Source organism: Quercus robur, chromosome 6, assembly GCF_932294415.1.
Source record: "Quercus robur chromosome 6, dhQueRobu3.1, whole genome shotgun sequence".
Classification (NCBI taxonomy): domain Eukaryota; kingdom Viridiplantae; phylum Streptophyta; class Magnoliopsida; order Fagales; family Fagaceae; genus Quercus; species Quercus robur.
The window spans coordinates 32100284-32120515 of NC_065539.1; the positions used below are offsets into that span (position 1 = coordinate 32100284).

The 20232-nt window shown below is 32.6% G+C and overlaps 1 protein-coding gene across 1 annotated transcript; it reads left to right on the forward strand.

The window, feature by feature from the left end:
* The first annotated feature begins 6695 nt into the window (after nt 1-6695).
* Nucleotides 6696-9340, forward strand: LOC126688449 (polygalacturonase-like). The gene is made up of 4 exons (XM_050383148.1): nt 6696-7278; nt 7762-8051; nt 8153-8381; nt 8793-9340. The coding sequence occupies exons 1-4, from the start codon at nt 6823-6825 to the stop codon at nt 9009-9011; spliced, it is 1194 nt and encodes a 397-aa protein (XP_050239105.1). The 5' UTR covers nt 6696-6822; the 3' UTR covers nt 9012-9340.
* Nucleotides 9341-20232: the final 10892 nt, after the last annotated feature.

The following is a 20232-nucleotide window of genomic DNA, read 5'->3' on the forward strand; positions in this document are numbered from 1 at the left end:
ATTATTGAATAAGTATTAATAAATTTAACTGAGTTCATTCTTGATATAAGTGATGAATTCAAAGTAATGCATTTTACATCAAATAATTTGTTGCATGACTTTTCAAATGGAAAATATATGTTGTTTTCTTTATTAAAAAAAAAAAAAATTCATGTGAAAAATATGGGTCAACCCGACCCATAACCCGATTGGCCTGAACCCATATTTAACCCGCTTAAAATGACCCTTTTTAACCCGCAACTTGATTGACCCGACTCGAACCTGACCCGACCTGCCCATTTTGTAGGGATGACAATTTTTCCCCGCCCCTCCCCGCTTCGCCCCGCATGAGTTTTCCCCGCCCTGCAAAGGCAGTGGGGTGGGGATGGGGCAAGATTTTAGCCCCGCACAACGGGGCGGGGCGGTGATGGGTTTAGACTTTTTAGACCCACCTCACTTCGCTCCTCCTCATCCCTGCCCCACCCCGCGTTACTAAGGATTATAATAGTAAATTTTTCATACCCTAAAACTCTACTATTTAAACAAACATATTAATATTAGCATATTTTATTCTACCCAATGTGATTTTCTGCATTTATTTTGTTATGTGTTATACTATGAGATTTTTATTTATTTATTTATTTTTATGATTGTCTTGTTAGACACTTGGATATATTATTCAATTTTTTCTAAAAATTGATTTGATTTTATAAGATAAATTTAGTTGTAATTTCAAGTATATTTTTATTAATAAAATAAGTTTCATTAAAAAAATTTTATTTGTTTGTAGTAGGGTAAATTAACAAAAAGTAGAGTTTTACGGGGTGGAGCGGGGTTTTGCGGGGCCCCAAGGGGTGGGGATGGGGTGAGAAAGTATTCCCCGTCATACGGGGCAGGGCAGGGATGGGGCAAGACAAAGTCATGCGGGGCGGGGACGAAGACCCCATCCTTCGGCCCCGCTCCGCCCCATTGCCATCCCTACCATTTTGCCATGTCTAGGAAAAACTAGTGGTTACTTAAAGTAATTTATCACATGATTATTCTATTACTTTTTCCTTTGATTTTCAATTCAAGCAAATGGTTGACAAAAGTGTTCATTATTTAACATGCAATTACGGCGTACCACAATTTTCCCTTTTTTGACCTAGCTAATAGCATGTATGAATTTAGCATCCAAAATCCTTTTCAATGTTAGCGCGTTAATCAAATGCATGAACTTGTTAGACCGCAACAATAGTTAAAGTCCTTATTCATTAAAACAAATAAATCAAGTCTTGAAAAAAAATCTTTTGTTCACACAATGCCTACATTTGTACAATAGTTTGATTGTTTATTAAGTATCTTAGTTTCCACTTTCCACAATTATCATAATTTTATTTACTCTATTTTGTTATATTATTAGAAGGAAAAAGAAAACTTCCCAAGCCCATTCTAGCCACAGAATCCCTTGTCACTACTGTTATTTGACTATGCAAAAATGACAATGTTATATAGGGTTGTTCATGGGTTGGTTTGGATTGATTTTGGACTTGATCTAGAACCGACCCATCATTGACCACCAATAGCCACTGTTGAATCTGAATATGTTTTGGCTCTGGCGGACATTGGTTGGATTCGTCGTATGTTTTTAGGTTTAAAGGAGAAGAACAAAAGACAAATAGATAACACCCAGATAGATCAAACCTAAAAACAGAGAGATCAAACTTAGAGAAATAAAACCCAAAGAACACAAACCTAAACAACACACAATCACAATCCAAATAGCACAAATAGGACCACATGGACTTGAGAGAGAGGTGAACCTAAAATTCAAGTTTGAGAGAGAGAGAGAGATACCACTCAATCTACAATGGAGATGAGTTGATGACCTTGTGACGGAGGCAAGTAGGTGACTGTAATGACTGTAGAACAGAAAATTTGAAGACTCAATACTCGCAACCTGAGGATCAATTAATACCCAAGATCTGATGAATGGCCCAGAGTTAAGGAATTGGAGCTTAAAAGGGATGAAAAACCCTAACTCGCAACATGCTTTAGACAAGTTGTGTTCGCGGTGTTCAAACGCCTTAACTTGCCACTCTAACCGATCTTGTCAGTTCCTATGATCTCTAACTTGCAATCAATCGAATCACCACTTTGATTAAACGGTTTTTGGGTAGGATGGCATCAAATTGGGCAGTGTGATTGGGTATGGTCGTGTGGTGGATAGCCCTAGTATTGATATAAAAGGTAGCTTGGATATTTCAAAATTTTCACTAGGTATTAGACAAAAAATAAAAAAAATAAAAAAATAACGTGATAATTTACCATGGCTATTAAAGGCTATGATCATTCAGAATAAGTTGTTCACTAATTTCCTTTTTTTTTTTTTTTTTTTTTTCTATAGAACTATTTTTTTTTTCTCAGAGTGAATCTTCAAAACTTTCAACCAGAAACTAATTACTGTTTGCGACAGATGGGTCTTAGAGGGGTAAATCGCTAGTCTATGGAATTTTTTCAAAGTGCAAGTACCCGGATTCAAATTAGGGAGCACACCTAATTAAACCTGAAACAAACACTTTCAGACCAAGTGTCCAATCACTTAGACCACCCACCTGGGTTAATTTCCTAAATTTCAACTTATAGCATTTTAATGCAAATGTCGTGAAAGTTAAATAATATTTGATAACATTGGGTATTGTGCCTGTATTTTGGGTTCACATGGCACAATACTCTGATTCACAAATGTCGTGAAAGTTAAATAATATTTTATAACATTAGCATTCTATCAAATTCACAAATGGATTTATGCCACCTGGAAGGTCAAAAGGTCCCCCAAAATCTGCCCGGAAGTCATGGAAGCAATCAAAACCAGGATAAAAGAGGCACATTCACGAAAGCGAGAATTTTATTCGTGTAAGTAGATATTATATTCCAAGGATATAATATTTTTATCCAAGCCACAGTAAACCTTCATAGAGTTCAAAGTTCAAACATTCAAGATTCATTTCATTAGAGTATTTCTTTCACAAATGTTTGTGTTGGTATTTGTCAAAAAAAGGGGTTGGGTTTTCTCTGTATGCCAAAAAATAAAAAGGTTAAAATTATCTGCGTATGTCAGGCACAATGTTGTATATACGTACATAACATGCCCTTGGATTAGAAAGACAAGAATGGGTCATTTTAGACCTAATAAGTTTGATTCCATGAGCTAATTATTAGCTCATGGAATCAAACTTATTAGGTCTAAAATCATTAGCCCATGGAATCAAACTTATTAGGTCTAAAATGTCTGATTTTCTTCTACAAATAAGAAAATGTAAACGACTTTTATGTTATCAGCTCATGGAATCAAACTTATTAGGTCTAAAATCATTAGCTCATGGAATCAAACTTATTAGGTCTAAAATGTCTGATTTTCTTCTACAAATAAGAAAATGTAAACGACTTTTATGTTGCACAATTCCTTTATTGCGGTTATGACGGTTTAGATATGAGAAAATCAATGATAGAAAATAGGAAGTATGTAAAATCATTATGATATTGGAAAACTAAAATCACGGCTAAAAGAAGATGTTGGTTTTTTGGGGCCATGAATTTGGGGCATAGAAAGAACGCCGATTTCTTCTCCGTTTTCTGCTCCACATGTCACGTCTAAACCCACGTTACTACAAATGCATGCCTCTCTAAAAACTGCCCTGATGAGGTGTTCCAAATTACAATAATAGAATACCAAAAATGAAAAATGATGTAGTATTGAACTATTTTATATATATATATATATATATATATATATAAATTGATGTAGTATTTTATATCAAGGATAAAGTTTAATTTAGCTCTAAATATGTTTGGAGCCTTAGTCTTCAACTCACAATAAGAAGATGACTTGTGTCCATATCATGTGCTTAATCACAATCACTTGTTAAATTATATTTGTAGTAAGAGTACTTTTAAAAAAAAACTGAATATTGGGTTTTAATTAGTAGCTTTATTTATTTATTTTCTTGATTTAATTATTTATAAAAAAAGGCTAAAATGCAAATTGCACTCTCTAAGTTTGTTTAAAATTCATTTCAGTCATCTAACTTTACTTTCGTTCAATTGAATCCTTTAAGTTTAAAATTATTTAATTCAGGCATTTCATTCAATTCTTTTATACAATTAATTAACTAATGAAAAAAAAAATCATATAAAAATAGATAAAATATTATTATTAATTTTATAAATTTTTTTATGTGAGAAAAATATTTTTTTATGAAAATTTTTTAACGAAATTGGACAGAAGGCCTAAATTGAATAAATTTGAAACTTAGAGATTCCAATTGGATGAAAGTAAAGTTAGAAGACTAAAATAAAATTTAGTCAAAATTAGAGAATGCAATTTGCATTTTAGCCAAAAATAAATTAGACTGAAAAAGAAAAATTACCTTGTAGTGAATTAGTTGTGGTATATATATGATAAGGTCAAATTGAGAATCTTATGGATTTGATTTGATTTGATTTTTTTTTTTTTTTTTTTTTTTTTTTGCGTGATAGAGTATAATTGATATTTTGATATAGGGGACACTATTTGTGCAATACATTCTCTTTAAACTAGCTCATCTGTTAACTAAACATGTTTAAAACATTGATAACTATGTTACATGGTTAGAAGAAAGCCTTTTTTTTTTCTTAGAATGAGAAGTGTTGTATGTACAATATTTTTATAACATTTTCACAACAAATCCTACGTAATAATTTGTTATTGGTTCTAATTTGAACCCACCATTGAAACTATTATTATTTTCACCATTAACAATAAGTAACAACCTACAACTTAGGATTTATCGTAAGAAATATACTAATATAGTGCCCTCATGATGTAATTTTTGGGTTTTTTCTCACAAATAAAGTTTAAGCTTTCTAAATAAAGAAAAGAAAGATAGATAGAGTTAGATGATCATGCCGTTACCCTGCTCCCTCCATAAGCTATTCATGGTATTTATGTGATGGATGAAATAAATCACACAGTTTTTTTTTTTTTTTTTTCTATTATTTACCTATCTCAAAATAAAGTCTCATGTGGTTAAACATATTAATTTGGAGGTTAACAGTTTAACAAAAAAAGGGCGCCCACGGCTGAAAAAACTAAAAGAAGATGTGTATATGACGGTATGGAACTGTGAATGATTGATAGGGGTTGGAGTTGGAGGTGGTGTTGGTCTTGTGGTTGAAGCAAAGAAAGGTGCATAACATAACATAGCACCCGAAAATGAGAATGGGTAAGGTGGCGGTGGCGGTGGTGGACTGGCCGGGGGGATGTTTAGTTAGCTTTGTCACGTTAACTGTCGCTGCTTTTTCTTTTGCAATTTATTGTAACAAACATTTAAGAAATCTCATATCCAAAGCAACAAGATCCATGTACGTGCATTTGTCCTTACTATAGCTCATCAGTCACGTACCTTACCCCTTTAATTTTGTCGTAGCCAGGTTTTCATGTATCATTTTGACAATGATATTTTTTATTCCATCCTTTTATTTGTTTTCTTTGTTCTTACAACTGCTAGGGATGGACGACGCCTTCTCAATACAGATATGATTTCTCTTATTGGGAGTTTGGGACCTCATATTCATGTCATAAAAAAAAAATAAAAAATAAAAAATTCATATTTTCAATATAAGATGTTACAATGAACAAAGTTTTTCTCCAAATTAATTTGAAAAAAAATCCTAAAAACTCTTCATATATCTTTATATTGAATGTGAATTTTGAAAATCTAACCATTTGATTGCATTTTCTTATTATATCTTTCATACTAGCAAAATTTCAAAAAGATCAAAGATCAATTGCTATATATATTATCAAACAAATGTTAAAATTTCAAGTTTTTGTTATCTAAAATTTGTATAAAAAATAAGTTTATTAATTGAATAGTAAATAACATCTGATTTGAACAAAATTTGATATACATGTTAAGAATATAAAGAATATAAAATTTAACGGTTAGATTTTCAAAATTTACAAAAAAAAAATATGTATGAAAAGTTTGAAGAGTTTCTCTCTAAACTAAGTTGGAAAGATTTTTTTTTGTTGAGAAAGATTTTGAAGAGGAACTTGTATTAATAACATCCAAATCCAATCCATATTTTTAGGCACAGTTTGGATCCACGTTTGCTGCGTTTTAATTAAGTTTCTGCGTTTTCCCTTTTCTTTTTTTTTTTTTCTTTTTTTTTTTTTTTCACGCCTTTTCCCCCAACAAGCGATACTGTTCATGTACGGTGCATGAACAGTAGCTGTAACTTTTGACCGATCTTCCGTGAACAGTGCATCTGTGCACTGTTTACGGACCCACAAATTTCATTTTTTATCAATTTTTTCATTAAAAATGGGTCTCACAACACTATTCACACATTTAAAAATTATTTTACTATAATGTGTTCAGTTTTCAGTTTTCAACTTTAGCAAAATAAGTTTTATCTAAACAAATCCTTAATGTATTAGTATTCAGTACGTCCCATGTAAGGGTATTTTAGTAAAGAAGATTAAAAAAAAGAAAAGAAAAAGGTTTTAACCTTAAAAAAAGAGAACAACAGTATAGTGCATTTATATCTTTCTAAAGTTCGGCGCAGCCGCAGTAGCTTTGCCTTCGCGTATTTTTTTGATTTTATATATATCCCAAAAAGTCAAACTAAATGTGGATTCAAATCCTATAAATACCCTCTCAAACCGTTTCAACTTCCTCATCACCTCCACAACCCTCAACTACTAAACTCCCTAAGCCACGTTTATTTAAAAAAAAAGAACTCCCTAAGCCACAATTCTTCTCTATTTTACACGCACAAAGTCACAGATAGATAGACACTGATTCATATTAACCCAAAATGGCACACCTGCCCAGAAGCTCTCTTGTCCTTGCACAAATTCTCTCTATGTTCATTCCCTTAGTGGTAGCTTCTCCTGATCCTGCTGCTATGACATACAATGTAGTTAGTTTAGGAGCCAAAGCAGATGGTTCAACAGACTCAACTCAGGCTTTTGTTAGTGCATGGACAAAAGCTTGTGGCTCCACAAATCCTGCCACGATTTATGTGCCAGAAGGGAGGTTCTATCTCAGGCAAGTGGTGTTTAATGGACCATGCAACAACAATGCTATCATTATGCGCATAGCTGGGACCCTTGTGGCCCCATCGGACTATAGTGTCCTTGGAAATACAGCAAACTGGCTTGTGTTTGAGCATGTTGATGGGGTTACCATATCTGGTGGAATTCTTGATGCCCAAGGCACTGCCTTGTGGGCTTGCAAAGCCTCTGGCAATACTTGTCCTGACGGAGCCACGGTATGTGTTGAAATCATGACTTAATTATTGCCTTATTCTTAGCCTTCTTTTTTTTTGGTGAATTTGACTGAGGTGTTTTTATCTTCAGAGTTAATCAATATGTTTATCATCCTCAGTCTTTTACTAATGCCATGACAAGCCGACTTCTAGGGAAATCGTAATGACTATACTTGGGAATAATCCCACGTTCTGGAGTAGAATATTTTATTTTGTGCATCTATTATATAATGATAATCTAACCCTTTAATGCCAATCTTATTACTGTTTAATTAAATCTTCGAGCCTTATGATATCAGTAAACATGCTGTCAAAGGTCAAACAACTTGCTTAGGCTTTTGTTGCTTGCATTGACGTCCATCCCATTAGGTCCTCATATTTAATTGAATAGCCTTATATAGTCATATTCGTCGTTAATTTAGAGAAATATTCCATATATACTTTAACAATAATAATTGGAACATTTTCTTGTGTGTATGCAAGCAGACACTGGAATTTTCCAACTCGAATAACATTGTGGTTAGTGCATTAAGCTCTCTAAACAGCCAGATGTTCCACATTGTTGTCAATGGTTGCCAAAATGTAAAAATGCAAGGTATCAAGGTCACTGCTGATGGAAACAGCCCAAACACAGATGGAATTCACGTTCAATTATCTTCAAGTGTCACAATTCTCAACTCCAAGATCAAGACTGGTGATGATTGCATCTCAATTGGCCCCGGTACCACTAACTTGTGGATTGAGAATGTTGAATGTGGACCTGGGCATGGAATCAGGTAAATAATTTATTTATTTGATCTACAAAAAAATATTACATTATTGTAACAACTATATTATAATGATGCTAAATTGGTAATGGGTGTAATGGTTGGTGTAGCATTGGGAGTTTGGGCAAGGACAAACAAGAGGATGGTGTGCAAAATGTGACAGTTAAAACAGTTACTTTTACTGATACTCAGAATGGAGTAAGGATTAAGTCTTGGGGAAGACCTAGCAATGGGTTTGCTAAGAACATTCTTTTCCAACATGCTGTTATGATGAATGTCCAAAATCCAATTGTGATTGATCAAAATTACTGCCCCAACAACAAAGATTGCCCAGGCCAGGTACGATTTAAAATATATATATATATATATATATATATGTATAGTGGCTTTAGGTTTGAACTTGGATAAGACTACCTATGGATAATCCTTAACATGTTCAACGAGATTACACAAGATACATTTTTAAAAATTTCAGTTGGCAGCCCATGAATGTAACCTTTAAAACTACTCATACCCATTAGATAGATGAGGCCATGATTATGGTAGACGGAAGTTTTACTCTACATTAGTTTCAGGCCCAAATTAAGCCCCCAAAACCTTCTCAATGTTTTGGACATTTGCTTTATAATCCATTATCTCTTTTTCTTTTTCTTTTCTTAGTTGGAGCTTGCATAATTTAATACTAGCTTCTATCAATAAGTGGAAAATTAACATGTTCTTTCTTTTTTTCTTTTTCTTTTTTTATTACAGGCTTCTGGTGTAAAAATTAGTGATGTGACATACCAAGACATCCATGGAACATCAGCAACAGAGGTTGCTATGAAATTTGATTGTAGTTCAGGAAACCCGTGCTTTAATATAAAATTGGAGGATGTAAAACTCACTTATAACAATCAAGCAGCTCAAGCTTCATGTAGCCATGCTGCTGGAACATCTACTGGTTTTGTCCAGCCCACAAGTTGCTTGTAGGTGGAAAAGGGATACAAAATCCACATCTTAAAATTGATGAAGGATAGAAAAGGAATCTAGCGTTCTTGTCCTTTCATTATTAGGACAAAATTTCTACCATTTATATTTTATAGTGTGATAGGTCATGGAGTAAGAAGTTTTTTGCTTGAGCCTGTGGTGGTGCTAGCCCATTGGGCTTTCTTGGAGCCTGGCCTCGCAATCAGGATATATAGTCTTAAATGTTTAAAGTTCAAACCCCTATATGGGTGTTTGTATGATGATTGATGAACTGTTGTAAGAGATATGTTTTTAAAAGATTTGTGGTATTTCATATTTGACATTGGGCCTCACTTTTTGGATTAATAGTTTTTTATTGTTTCCATTTGGCAATGACAAGTCACATAAAGCATGTTCAGATAGATCATGAAAATAAGTTAATTAAGGAAGAAAAAAAAGGAAAAAATTATAAAAGAGACTCAAAAGCATAAAAGAGTCACCTTAAAATGGCTATACTAAACAGTGGCGACGCCACGTTTAGGCCAGGGTGTTCCCGTTAGGCCAGGGTGTTCCCGGGAACACCCTGACCTGAAAAAAAAAAATTATATATAATAATTAAAATTTTTTTATTTGTTTATCCTTAAAAAAAAATTAGGAACACCCTACTTTCAAAAAATATTAGGAACACCCTCAAATAAAAAAAATAAAAAAATTTATTTGTTCACTTTCAAGCAAAAAAAAAAAAAAAAGCCCAAAAAATTTGTAAAAGAGCAAGCCTACCAAGGAAAAAAAGCCCAACATCAAACCTAAACAACAGATTACAAATCCAATCTAAAGAAAAAAAAACAAGGTAAAGCAAACCCAACATGGTAGCAAACCCACGGATTCTCAAAATTTTAGAAATAAAATAAAAAACCAAAACTCAATATACGCTATTACAACCTAACCTAAAGAAACCAGAGCAACAGATTCATAAAATAAAGCAAAACCAGAACAAAAGCACATCAATGACAACAACCAACAGACGGCGCCTCCGCCTCAAGCAACGCTGCAACAGAGCACATCGTGACTATCTTCGTCTCAATTTAAAATATCGAAGAAAAAAAAATGGTGGTAGCAAGAAAAACTGAGAAAAGAAAAACAAGAAGAACAAGATGAGAGACTGAGAAAGAGAGAATGCACTGCTGTGATGGTGTCCAGCCGTTTGAAACTTTCAAAAGAATATTGACAAGTGTGAGAGACAATTGAAATAAATTGGATAGGTGAGAAAGGATGGATCACGTGGGTGGGTTTGGGAAATGAGAAAGTGAATTTCAAGAAGGTTCTATGATTTTAATTACTCAAAATGTTGGCTTTATTTACAAAAATACCATTAATGATTTTATTATTTTATTTATAAAAATAATCATATGCAGACTTACTTTTTCTAAGAGTTGAAAAAAAAAACTAATATATTGAATTTTTTATTTTTTATATATATGAATAATTTATTTATTTATTTATTTATTTGCGGTGACTTCGAAATGATACACCGAAATAGTCCGATACCAATTTGGTACTGAAATATTTCATTCCAATTAACAAACTGAAACGGGTTCCGAAACGGTATTCATAGTATTGCCTCAAGGTATTTCATCTTTCTCTCTCTTTAGTCTCTACATATACGGGTTAATGGATTAATGAGTATGGGTTTCTCTCTTAGACTCTCTGTCTCTCTCTTTATCTGAAGACTGAAAGCAAATGAGAGTCTCTCTCTTTGAGACTTTATCTGATTGCTTAGCTTTATCTTATCACTTTATTAATATTTGTCCCTGTTTTTTACTTTATCCGTTGGTGTTGGTATTGGTGAGATACAATTAATTTTCTTTTAGTGTATTATGATTTGTGATTGTGAATTTTTTTTTTATTGACTTTTGTGATTGGGAGCCATGGGGCTTGTCTGAGTGAGAGAGGGGGGGGGGGGGGGTGGATGGGGACATGGGGTCGAGGTGGGATATTTGAATTGGGGGAAGTAAATGCACATGGGGTGTGTGCTAGTGCAACTAATAAATAATAATTTAATTAACCAATAATTAATTGGGGGAAGTAACTAATAAACAATAATTAATAATTTAATTAACCAACACATTATAAAAGACAAACAAATTAAATTATGTTAGGCTAAACAACAATTAATAATTTTATAATTAATGAAACAACAATATAACAAATTATAGTTTATAAAAGACAAACAAATTAATGAAACAACTAAACAACAATAATTAATAATTTTGTTAATATTTCAAATGAACTTATAGTTTGTTATTTATTCTTTTACTAGAATTATGGACAAATATTTGATAAGAAAACAACGTAGAAGACAATTGTAAACTTTATATATTTGCGTGTTTTTTTTTTATTGTTATTGTTATTAATAAATTGTGTAATTTATACTTGTTGGGAACACCTTGAAAAAAATTTCTAGAGTCGCCATTGATACTAAATTATTAACCCAAAGCCAATAGCTGGATACTTGGGAGATTCTTCATAACTCATAAGGTTGCTCAATCAATCTCCAAATGGCGGAGCAAATGCAGTTTGCCAACCTCTGGGCGAAAGAAATAAATCACAGAAATATCATAGAGATGGAATATACTATCGTGCACAAATATAATAATAAACATGTTGTTTTATTAGTTCAAAGTATGAAAATAAGAACCTAAACATATTGTATATAAATAATATGCAAAAAGATAGAATCTCATATCCATGGAAACTCGAAAGGTGTTAGCTGGGTTGCCACTAGTCCACTGCCTCAACCTAATTATTAAGCCCTTACCTCTTCAAGTTTAATTAGAATATAATATATTGCAGTGTATGAATATCAGCTAAATGCTTTTTTTTTTTCCTACTAGTTCTTTGATTTATTGTATTTCATTTATATTTCCCATTTGAAACTACGTGTGTGGGTCAATTCAGTTGATGAGAAATCGGAGTCCATACTGCAAATGAATGTTAAAAGAATTTGTTGAATGATTAAATTTGATTTTTTTATTTATTATTAATAGTTGTGTTAGAACCCATCTCCTCATCCCTTATGTGTGTTTGTTTCTTAAGAAAAAAAAAAATAAAAGAAGAGAGAAGAAGAAAAAGAAGATATAACTCTTGTCACGGACGAGACTGCTTCCCTAGATCAGTAGATTGTAATCTTTCACAGGAGACCAGATTGGTGGCATCACAATCCATTCTTAGTCTATTCTTACTTTAATTTAAAATACCCACAACTCTAGTTTTTTTTTTAAGACCGATTTGAAGAATAAGGAATCTTGTAGTAGAGAGATCTTTCCAGTTTCCATGTAGTAAGAATTTAGGTTTGTATTGGTTGCATTGTGAAGTTTGTGTCATGTTTGTAATCACCATATTTTTCTTAGTGAACAAACATCTTTTTCATTTTCTCCAAGAGGAATAAAGTATGTATCTAAGAGGACGAGAGTCAAAGGAAAGCTTCACTGTCTCATGAGAATACCATCAAAATCAAAAGAGTGTGCCGATGTATTTGTATATATATTTTTCCCCTATATATATATATATATATATATGTATTTTAATTTTATGAATTTTTTAATGTAAGAAAATTTTAAAAAATTTATCTATGTTGTTTTTGGGCACTTGGTGGCAAATCACCTAACTTTTATGGTGATGATATCATTAGCGAACTTTTTTTTTTTTTTTTTTTGAGAAGATAATGATTAATGAACTTTGAATTATGTAAACTTAAGAAACTATATATTATTTATCTTTTATTTTGAGTATCTTGTTATTTTTATTTTTATATGTGAAAAGATACAGGTTAACTTGTAACCCAATTAATTGACTCACTCGCAATCCGCTTAAAATAACCCTTTTTTGATCCAAACACGTTTAACCCGAATTGAACATGACTCGACTCATTTATGAGGTAAAATTAAAAATAAAAAAGCATTCAAATACTAAACCATAGATTACTCGATACTTCCAAAGTCCTAGTGTACTTTTACTTGTACCTAAAGTCGAGCAGAGCTGGTATCATGGGTGGAGCTACACACATGACAAAAATTTGAAAATTTTCTTATTATATATATAATTATTTTAAAATTTTGAAAATTTAGCCTACAAAAATAAAATTTGGCCCCTCTAAATATTTGAATTAGTCCAATAATGCTCTTAAGAAAATAATTGGTCTAATAGTTATGGAGACAATACTTTATTTTTCTCAATTTCATTTTCTTATTGTAAAATGTGTTATTATATTTGTTAAATTTTTTATAAAGTTTGGCATCAAACATGTTTGGATCTATCTTTTCAACCCGTTCTTTGGCGATTAAACAAGTCATTGACTCATTAAAAAAAAAAAATTCTTGTGACTAAAACTACACATGAAATGTCTCTTTAGTTGTCACATAATGAATTAGAGTAAGATAGCTCTAAACATGTTTGGAGGCAAACTTATTCCTCCAAATTTTGGATCATTCATATTTTTGAAATTTCATTAGTTCACTTGAAATATTTTTTACTCACTTTGGTATACAATTTGAAACAAATATAATTGTGATAGAAAACATTGGGTTTTTTTTTTTTTTTTTTTTTTTGGGTGTGTATAGATTTAACTTATCAAATAAAAAAAGTGTGAGTATATATATGTGTGTGTGTGTGTGTGTGTGTGTGTGTGTGTGTGTGGTGGGGGGGGGGGGGATTGTCTTGACTAATATATTAATGTCACAACTCGGCCGCTCCAAACATAAATATCTGACTCTACCCTGGTTGGTATAATAATAATAATAATAATAATAGTAGTCATACTACAACATAAATTTGACCAACATAAAGTCCTAGTGTACTTAAACTAAAATAATTTGGCTGTAATGCCCCAAAACCATGAGTGAAATCACGATTTTAGTGCAAATTTTGCTTGTGTAGTTCATTGTGTGCAAAAGTATGTGTAATAACTAATAACCACCATTTGAGTTTGAAGAATCTTCATTTAGCCGAAGTCATGTACATTAAATCTTTGTTATAGTAGATAGATGAAGGGAAACAAAAAAGAAGAAAAGAAAATGATTGTAAACACATCCTTCACTTCATTGGAAGGAATCAACAGTTTCTTCACTATTCTCTGAGTACTCAATATATTTATTGGACAATCTTGAAATGTGCTATATTATCCCTAGCAAGTATTTAGAACTCTTAAGACAAAGTTTTATAGTTTAATCACTTTTAATGTTTAACTAACAACTTAGTTCAATATAAGTGTTAGCCAAATTTCATATTACAAACAAGATAAACAACAATCAAAAGCAAGTAAGAAGCAATATGAAAATGCGAAAAATAAACAAACCACACAAAAACACCAAGATGTGTTTTCGAAGAAGAAAACCTAATCACCTAGGCAAAAAAAATCCTCTCCGCCGACCATCCATCGGAAAACTCCAATAGTATGAATAGTTGTAGTACATGGATGACTATAAACCCTCCAAGCCTATATCTCCCTGTGTACTTGAGCCCTCCAAGCTCCAATTAGCAACCAACTCCCTTGAGTCTTTTCTTCATCTGGCTACTCAAAGTCACCATTGTTGAGCCGCCAACAAAAAGACACCAAAGGATTTGGATTTTGGATATGGCTTCTCAAGTTTCCATTGTCATTCACTTACTCACAGGATCTATGTATATGGGTGGGGATGGTGGTTATAGAATCTCAATAAATACAATGAAGGAGATGGAAAAGAGAAGTAGGAGTTTGGTTTTTCTTAAGGAAAAAAGCTCTCTGATCATTTCATACACTTGATATGCTTCACTCTTCTCTCACACTACTGGTTTCTAGGGTTTGTTAACCTGTATTTTAAGCCTTTTGCCACGCCACACAGTTATGTGTGTGTGTGTGTGTGCTAACAGATAGGTAATGGACATGTGTAATACAGAGTATAGAAATTGTGCAACTCGCGACCTGATGGCGCCCTAAGGCCACATGGTGGTTGCAAGGTACACAACTGCACTCTCATCCAAAACACTTGCCACGTGGATCTTGCGGCCATCTAGGTTGCCTCTTGGTCTCGACATCTCTAGATGATGCATCTTCTAAGCTTGAAGGAGAGGCTCAAGTACTCTACCCAAAATACATTAAAAGCCCAGGAAAATATACATCAAACATAAATTGCATTACAAACACTTTTGTCACTGAACTAAGCAAACACTAAAATATCACTTCTTAAATCTCATAGAAGTTTAATTTTGGCGAAAACACCACTTTGGCCCTTACATTTTAGGGTAACAGTCAATTTGGTCCCTACATTTTGGTAGCAGTTAATTTGTTCCTTACTATTTTCAACTTGCAATCAATTTAGTCTTTATTGTTAAATCACTAACAGAAAATGCCTACGTGGTAAACAGTTTGTACAGTTGGAGGCTTAATATTAAAATATTATATTAGATGCCGATGTGTCAAAATTTAAATGGTTGATATGGCCACATTAGCGCTTAAATGAAAAAAAAAAAAAAAAAAAAAAGGCAAAAAGACCATTTTAGGTTAGGTTTGGATAGCGGTAGACTGTGCATCAGCGTTATTTTGGCTGGGTCCTGTGCACTATTCACGGGACTTGCAAGTACGGAAAAACACAAATCTAACTTTAAAATTGGGTTTCACGGCACTATTCACACATTTAAAAATTATTTCGTTACAATATTTTCAGTTTTCAGCAATAAGTGGTATCCAAACTGATCCTTAGTCCCTACATTTTGGAGTCACAATCAATTTGGTCCCTATATTTTAATAGCGGTCAATTCGGTCCCTATTATTTTTAACTTGTAGTCAATTTAATCCTTATCTTTAACTCATTAATAGAAAATGCCTACGTGGCAAACAGTTTACATGTTGGCGCACATGTGGCTAACATAATAAAAAAATTAATTAATTGCTAATAAAAAAGCCACATCAGCAATTAAAAAAAATCCACCTCTTAAAACAAAATGATGATGTTAAAGAATTAAACGAATTAATTAAAGAACTAAATGAATGAAAAAAAAAATCCCCAGCTTTTCTTGAATTTTCTCGGGAACCAAACACAGAACAGAAGCCAGCCAAATGATTTTTAAAAGTTAAAAAATCAATAGCTTTCACTAGATAGGTTTCTCATGATTTCACAAATGGTGAAGAGATATTGGATTTGAGGAGAGCTCTCAAGTTCGAATGGACTCTCTCCAGTGAGAGAGAGAGAGAGAGAGAGAGAGAGAGAGAGAGAGAGAGAGAGAGAGAGAGAGAGAGAGAGAGAGAGAGAGAGAGAGAGAGAGAGAGAGAGAGAGAGAGAGAGAGAGAGAGGCCTATGTCTTGTTAAAACATAACTCCATTGAACCTAATTTGAAAAGCCTTTAAATTTTCTTAAAATACTTTGACAAAGAAAGAGAGTGGGTTTGTGTTTCAAATTTTTAAGTTCTTGAGTGTGGGTATGTGTTTCGACCCCACTACCTTGTTCCTACTTCCTATAGAGTGGGCTTGGGTTTCAAATTTAAAATTTAAAGCTCACACACATTGCTTAGGATATGCTTTTGTGAAAGCTAGTTGTCGATTTTTTTTTAATGTGTTTGGTAATGTTTGAGAATTTTCTTTGTGGCATTTCATTGAATAATTTGGATCTGTATTTGGTAATGTTTGGATAACAGGTGTTGGTGGAGAGTGGTAGTGGAAGTGACGGTAGTGGTTGTGGTTATGGTAGTTGCTGGGTTTTGTGTTTTTCTAAATTGCAGTGTTTGGTTGCCAAGAACATTCATGAAAAGTTGGGTTATTTTAAAAAAAAAAATTAAATTCATCATTTCAAACTTTTTATTTTCTGATGTGCATTTTTTTAATTTAAAATTTGTTGATGTGACTTTTTTAAGTAGCAATTAAATGTTTTTTTATTATTATATTAGTCACGTGTGCACCGACAACGCAAACTGTTTGCCATGTAGGCATTTTTCGTTAGTGGGTTAATGGTAGTGACAAAATTGACTGCAAGTTGAAAATAACAAAGAACAAATTGATTACTATTAAAATGTAGGGACCAAATTAACTGTGACCCCAAAATGTAAGGACCAAAGTAGTATTTTAGCCTATAATTTTATTATTAATTATTAGTGTAAATTTATGAAGGGTTACAAAATTTTCGTTGTGGTGTTTACTATATATAAAAGAAGAATAAATTAATCAAGTAGCTTGAGTTAATGTTGTAAATGAATTAAACCGTTCATAAATAGTTCAAGTTTGGTTTGATAACAAGCTTATTTATGTTTATTTGTTTATTAATAAGTCAAGCTTGAGCCTTAATTTTAAACTCTTTTAATCAGTTAGGCCCAAGTAAAAAAAAAAAAATTGTTCATGAGCAAGCTTGTGAACAATAGAGCTTGATAAAAAAAAAAATAAAGAAGGTTAAGCTTGAACAATATAGACTTAAAAAAATAAACTTATATCTTACTAAGTTTTTAATAAATTGGGAGTTAGATCACTTGTCCACACCAAATGAGTTTGATAATATGCTTAATATGAGTTTGATAATGTACTTTTTGTCAAATCTTGAACTTGAGTTTTAGCTTGATAGAATAACTAACGACCAAACTTTAGACATGTTATTGAGGTTCATACCCATAGTAATGTTACAATCACAGCAGTAGTACTTGAACTTGTTCGATGATGATGATTCTTAGATTTTTTTTTAGCTTTTGGATTTCGTTAACATCGATGACCAAACTCACTTTTTGTTCAACCTTTTGATCACAGTGGACACCTTTTTTGTGTTTCATAATTGGGTTTGTTTAGAATTCGCTTATTTTGTTGAAACTAAAAACTTTTTGCTGAAAGTACAGTAGATAAAGGTAAAAATTAGCTGAAATAGTACAGTGAGACCTATAAATAGCACCAAAAAGTGCAGTGAGACCCATGAATAGTAGCAAAAATAAGCTGAATGGTAAAATAAGCTAGGAAAATTAATCATGCTAAACAGACACTTGATTTGAATTTTTATTTTTATTTTTTTAAAGACGTGGAAGTGAGATTTTCATTTGTGTTTGTTGGTGTGTTTTGTTTTTTGTTTTTTTTTTTTTTTTGAGAGTGTGTTTGTTGGTGTGTTAGTTTTTAAGAAAGTGAGAGAGAAAATAAATTTTTATTTATATTTTATTTTTGGATTTTGGAATTTTTATTTAAAAGCTTACGTGGCATCTTTTAGATGTTTATTAAATTTAATTATTATTATTTTATTCGCCACGTAAGTTTTGTGAGTGTTAATGGTCTATAGTGTTTGCCACATGTTAATTTCTGATAGCCAGTTAATAGCAGAGACCAAATTGACTATAAACTGAAAATATTTGGGATCAAATTGAATGCTACCAAAATGTAGGGAGTGTTTTCGCTTTATTATTATTATTTTTTGAATGTATACAGTTTAAAATTAGTTTTCGCAAATATATAAAATCATTATTTAATAAATAATAATAAAGTATTAAATGCATTTTAATTTTTAAGCATTGGCTTGATAATTCGTGAAAAAAAAAAAATCCAAACTTTAAGAGGCTGTTTGGTAGATTTATTTAAACACATGTTTTCAGTTTTTAAATAACATTACATGTATTTTTATACATTTTTTCACCTACTCATATTTCCCCACATGTTTTCAAACAGTGAGATGCTACGTTTACAACATTTTTACAACAAATCACAGGTGGTTAGTTATTATTGATTCAAATTTGAAACTAACACTAAAATTACTTTTTTACTCTAACAATAACAACTAGTAACAACTTGTCACTTAGGATTTGTTGTAAAAATGTTGTAGACATATCATTTCTCTTTCAAACAACAAAATACATGTACCAAACACTAGCATCTCCAACCGGTTTTGCCATCCTATCCTAATTTATCATCCTAAAAAACTACTTTATCAATTATACCATATCATTTTATAACACACCTAACATTCCAAAATTCTATTTTTTCCCCATTTTATTTAAATATTCTATTTTATTCATTTTTTTTATACTATTTTTCTTTTTCTATTCGTTTTCCTCTCTTTCTCCCTCAACCTCTAGCATTGGTTTCAACACAGAACCATACACACACACATAGAGACCCATGATACACCGATCCCCTATCCAAACCCATCACCACACACACACACAAACACAGGTAATCACTCTTTTGAAACAAACTGTTTCATTCTTGAAAAACCACGACAAAAAAAGATTAAGATTCAAGATTTATAAGTTTCATTTTCTCTCTGTTCTTCCTCAACTTTCTAGGAAACCAAACACTTCACAAACAACAACAAAACCCAGAACCTTCTCTTATTTTCTTTCATCTTCACACCAAACAAAAACATAACACAATCCAAGAGTTTCAAACCCAAAAAAAGAAAAGAAAAAAGAAGACTAATCAAACATGCAAAAGAAACCCACCACCAATGCCTCGTCAGAATCATGATCAAAGCCATCGGAGCTCCGATTCAAACTCATTCAAACCCATTGGAGCCCTTATGCCGATCCAAACCCATCCCACCGACCCACTGTCATCAAAACCCACGATCTCCACTATTGTCAAAACCCACACCTCCAAAGAAATCCACCACCGATGCCTTGTCGGAATCACTATCGGAGCCATTGAAGCTCTGATTCAAACCCATTGGAGCCATCGAAGCCCTCACGCCGACCTATCTGATTCCACCGTTGAGGAAGCCACGGGGTCTTGGGTCTGAAGAGAGTAGAGAGCAAATGAGAAAGAGAGAAGGAAGAGAGAGAAAAGAAGAGAAATAATGAGAAAGGAGAGAGAAATTTCCGGGTTAAAAAGGGGAAAGAGAGTGTATTAAAAAATTATTATTATTTTATCCAATTCAATTACAGTACCATTTTATATTTAAGATGGTACTGTAGCACTATATAAAAAAAATTTAGACTTTTCCAAAGTTTAGCCATCCAGTTGCTAAGCTTTTTTTGGGCCTGAATGCCAAATGCCAAATGTAACTTATGGCAGGGCCACTGGTGATGCTCTCATAGTTGGGTGAGCTGAAGTTGAGTTTACACCATGAATCACGATGGAACTTGTCCAAATCGTAAATGCCAAAAACGGGGAGTAGGACGAGTACGAGAGAAGTAGAAGTAGAAGTAGAAGTAGGAGTGTGAAAGTGGTAGTGAACCACTCATTCAAAATGCCACGTGTTCCTCCAACGGCCAAGCCTTGCTCATTCATTCCCACTAATACAAAGTACAAACTAAA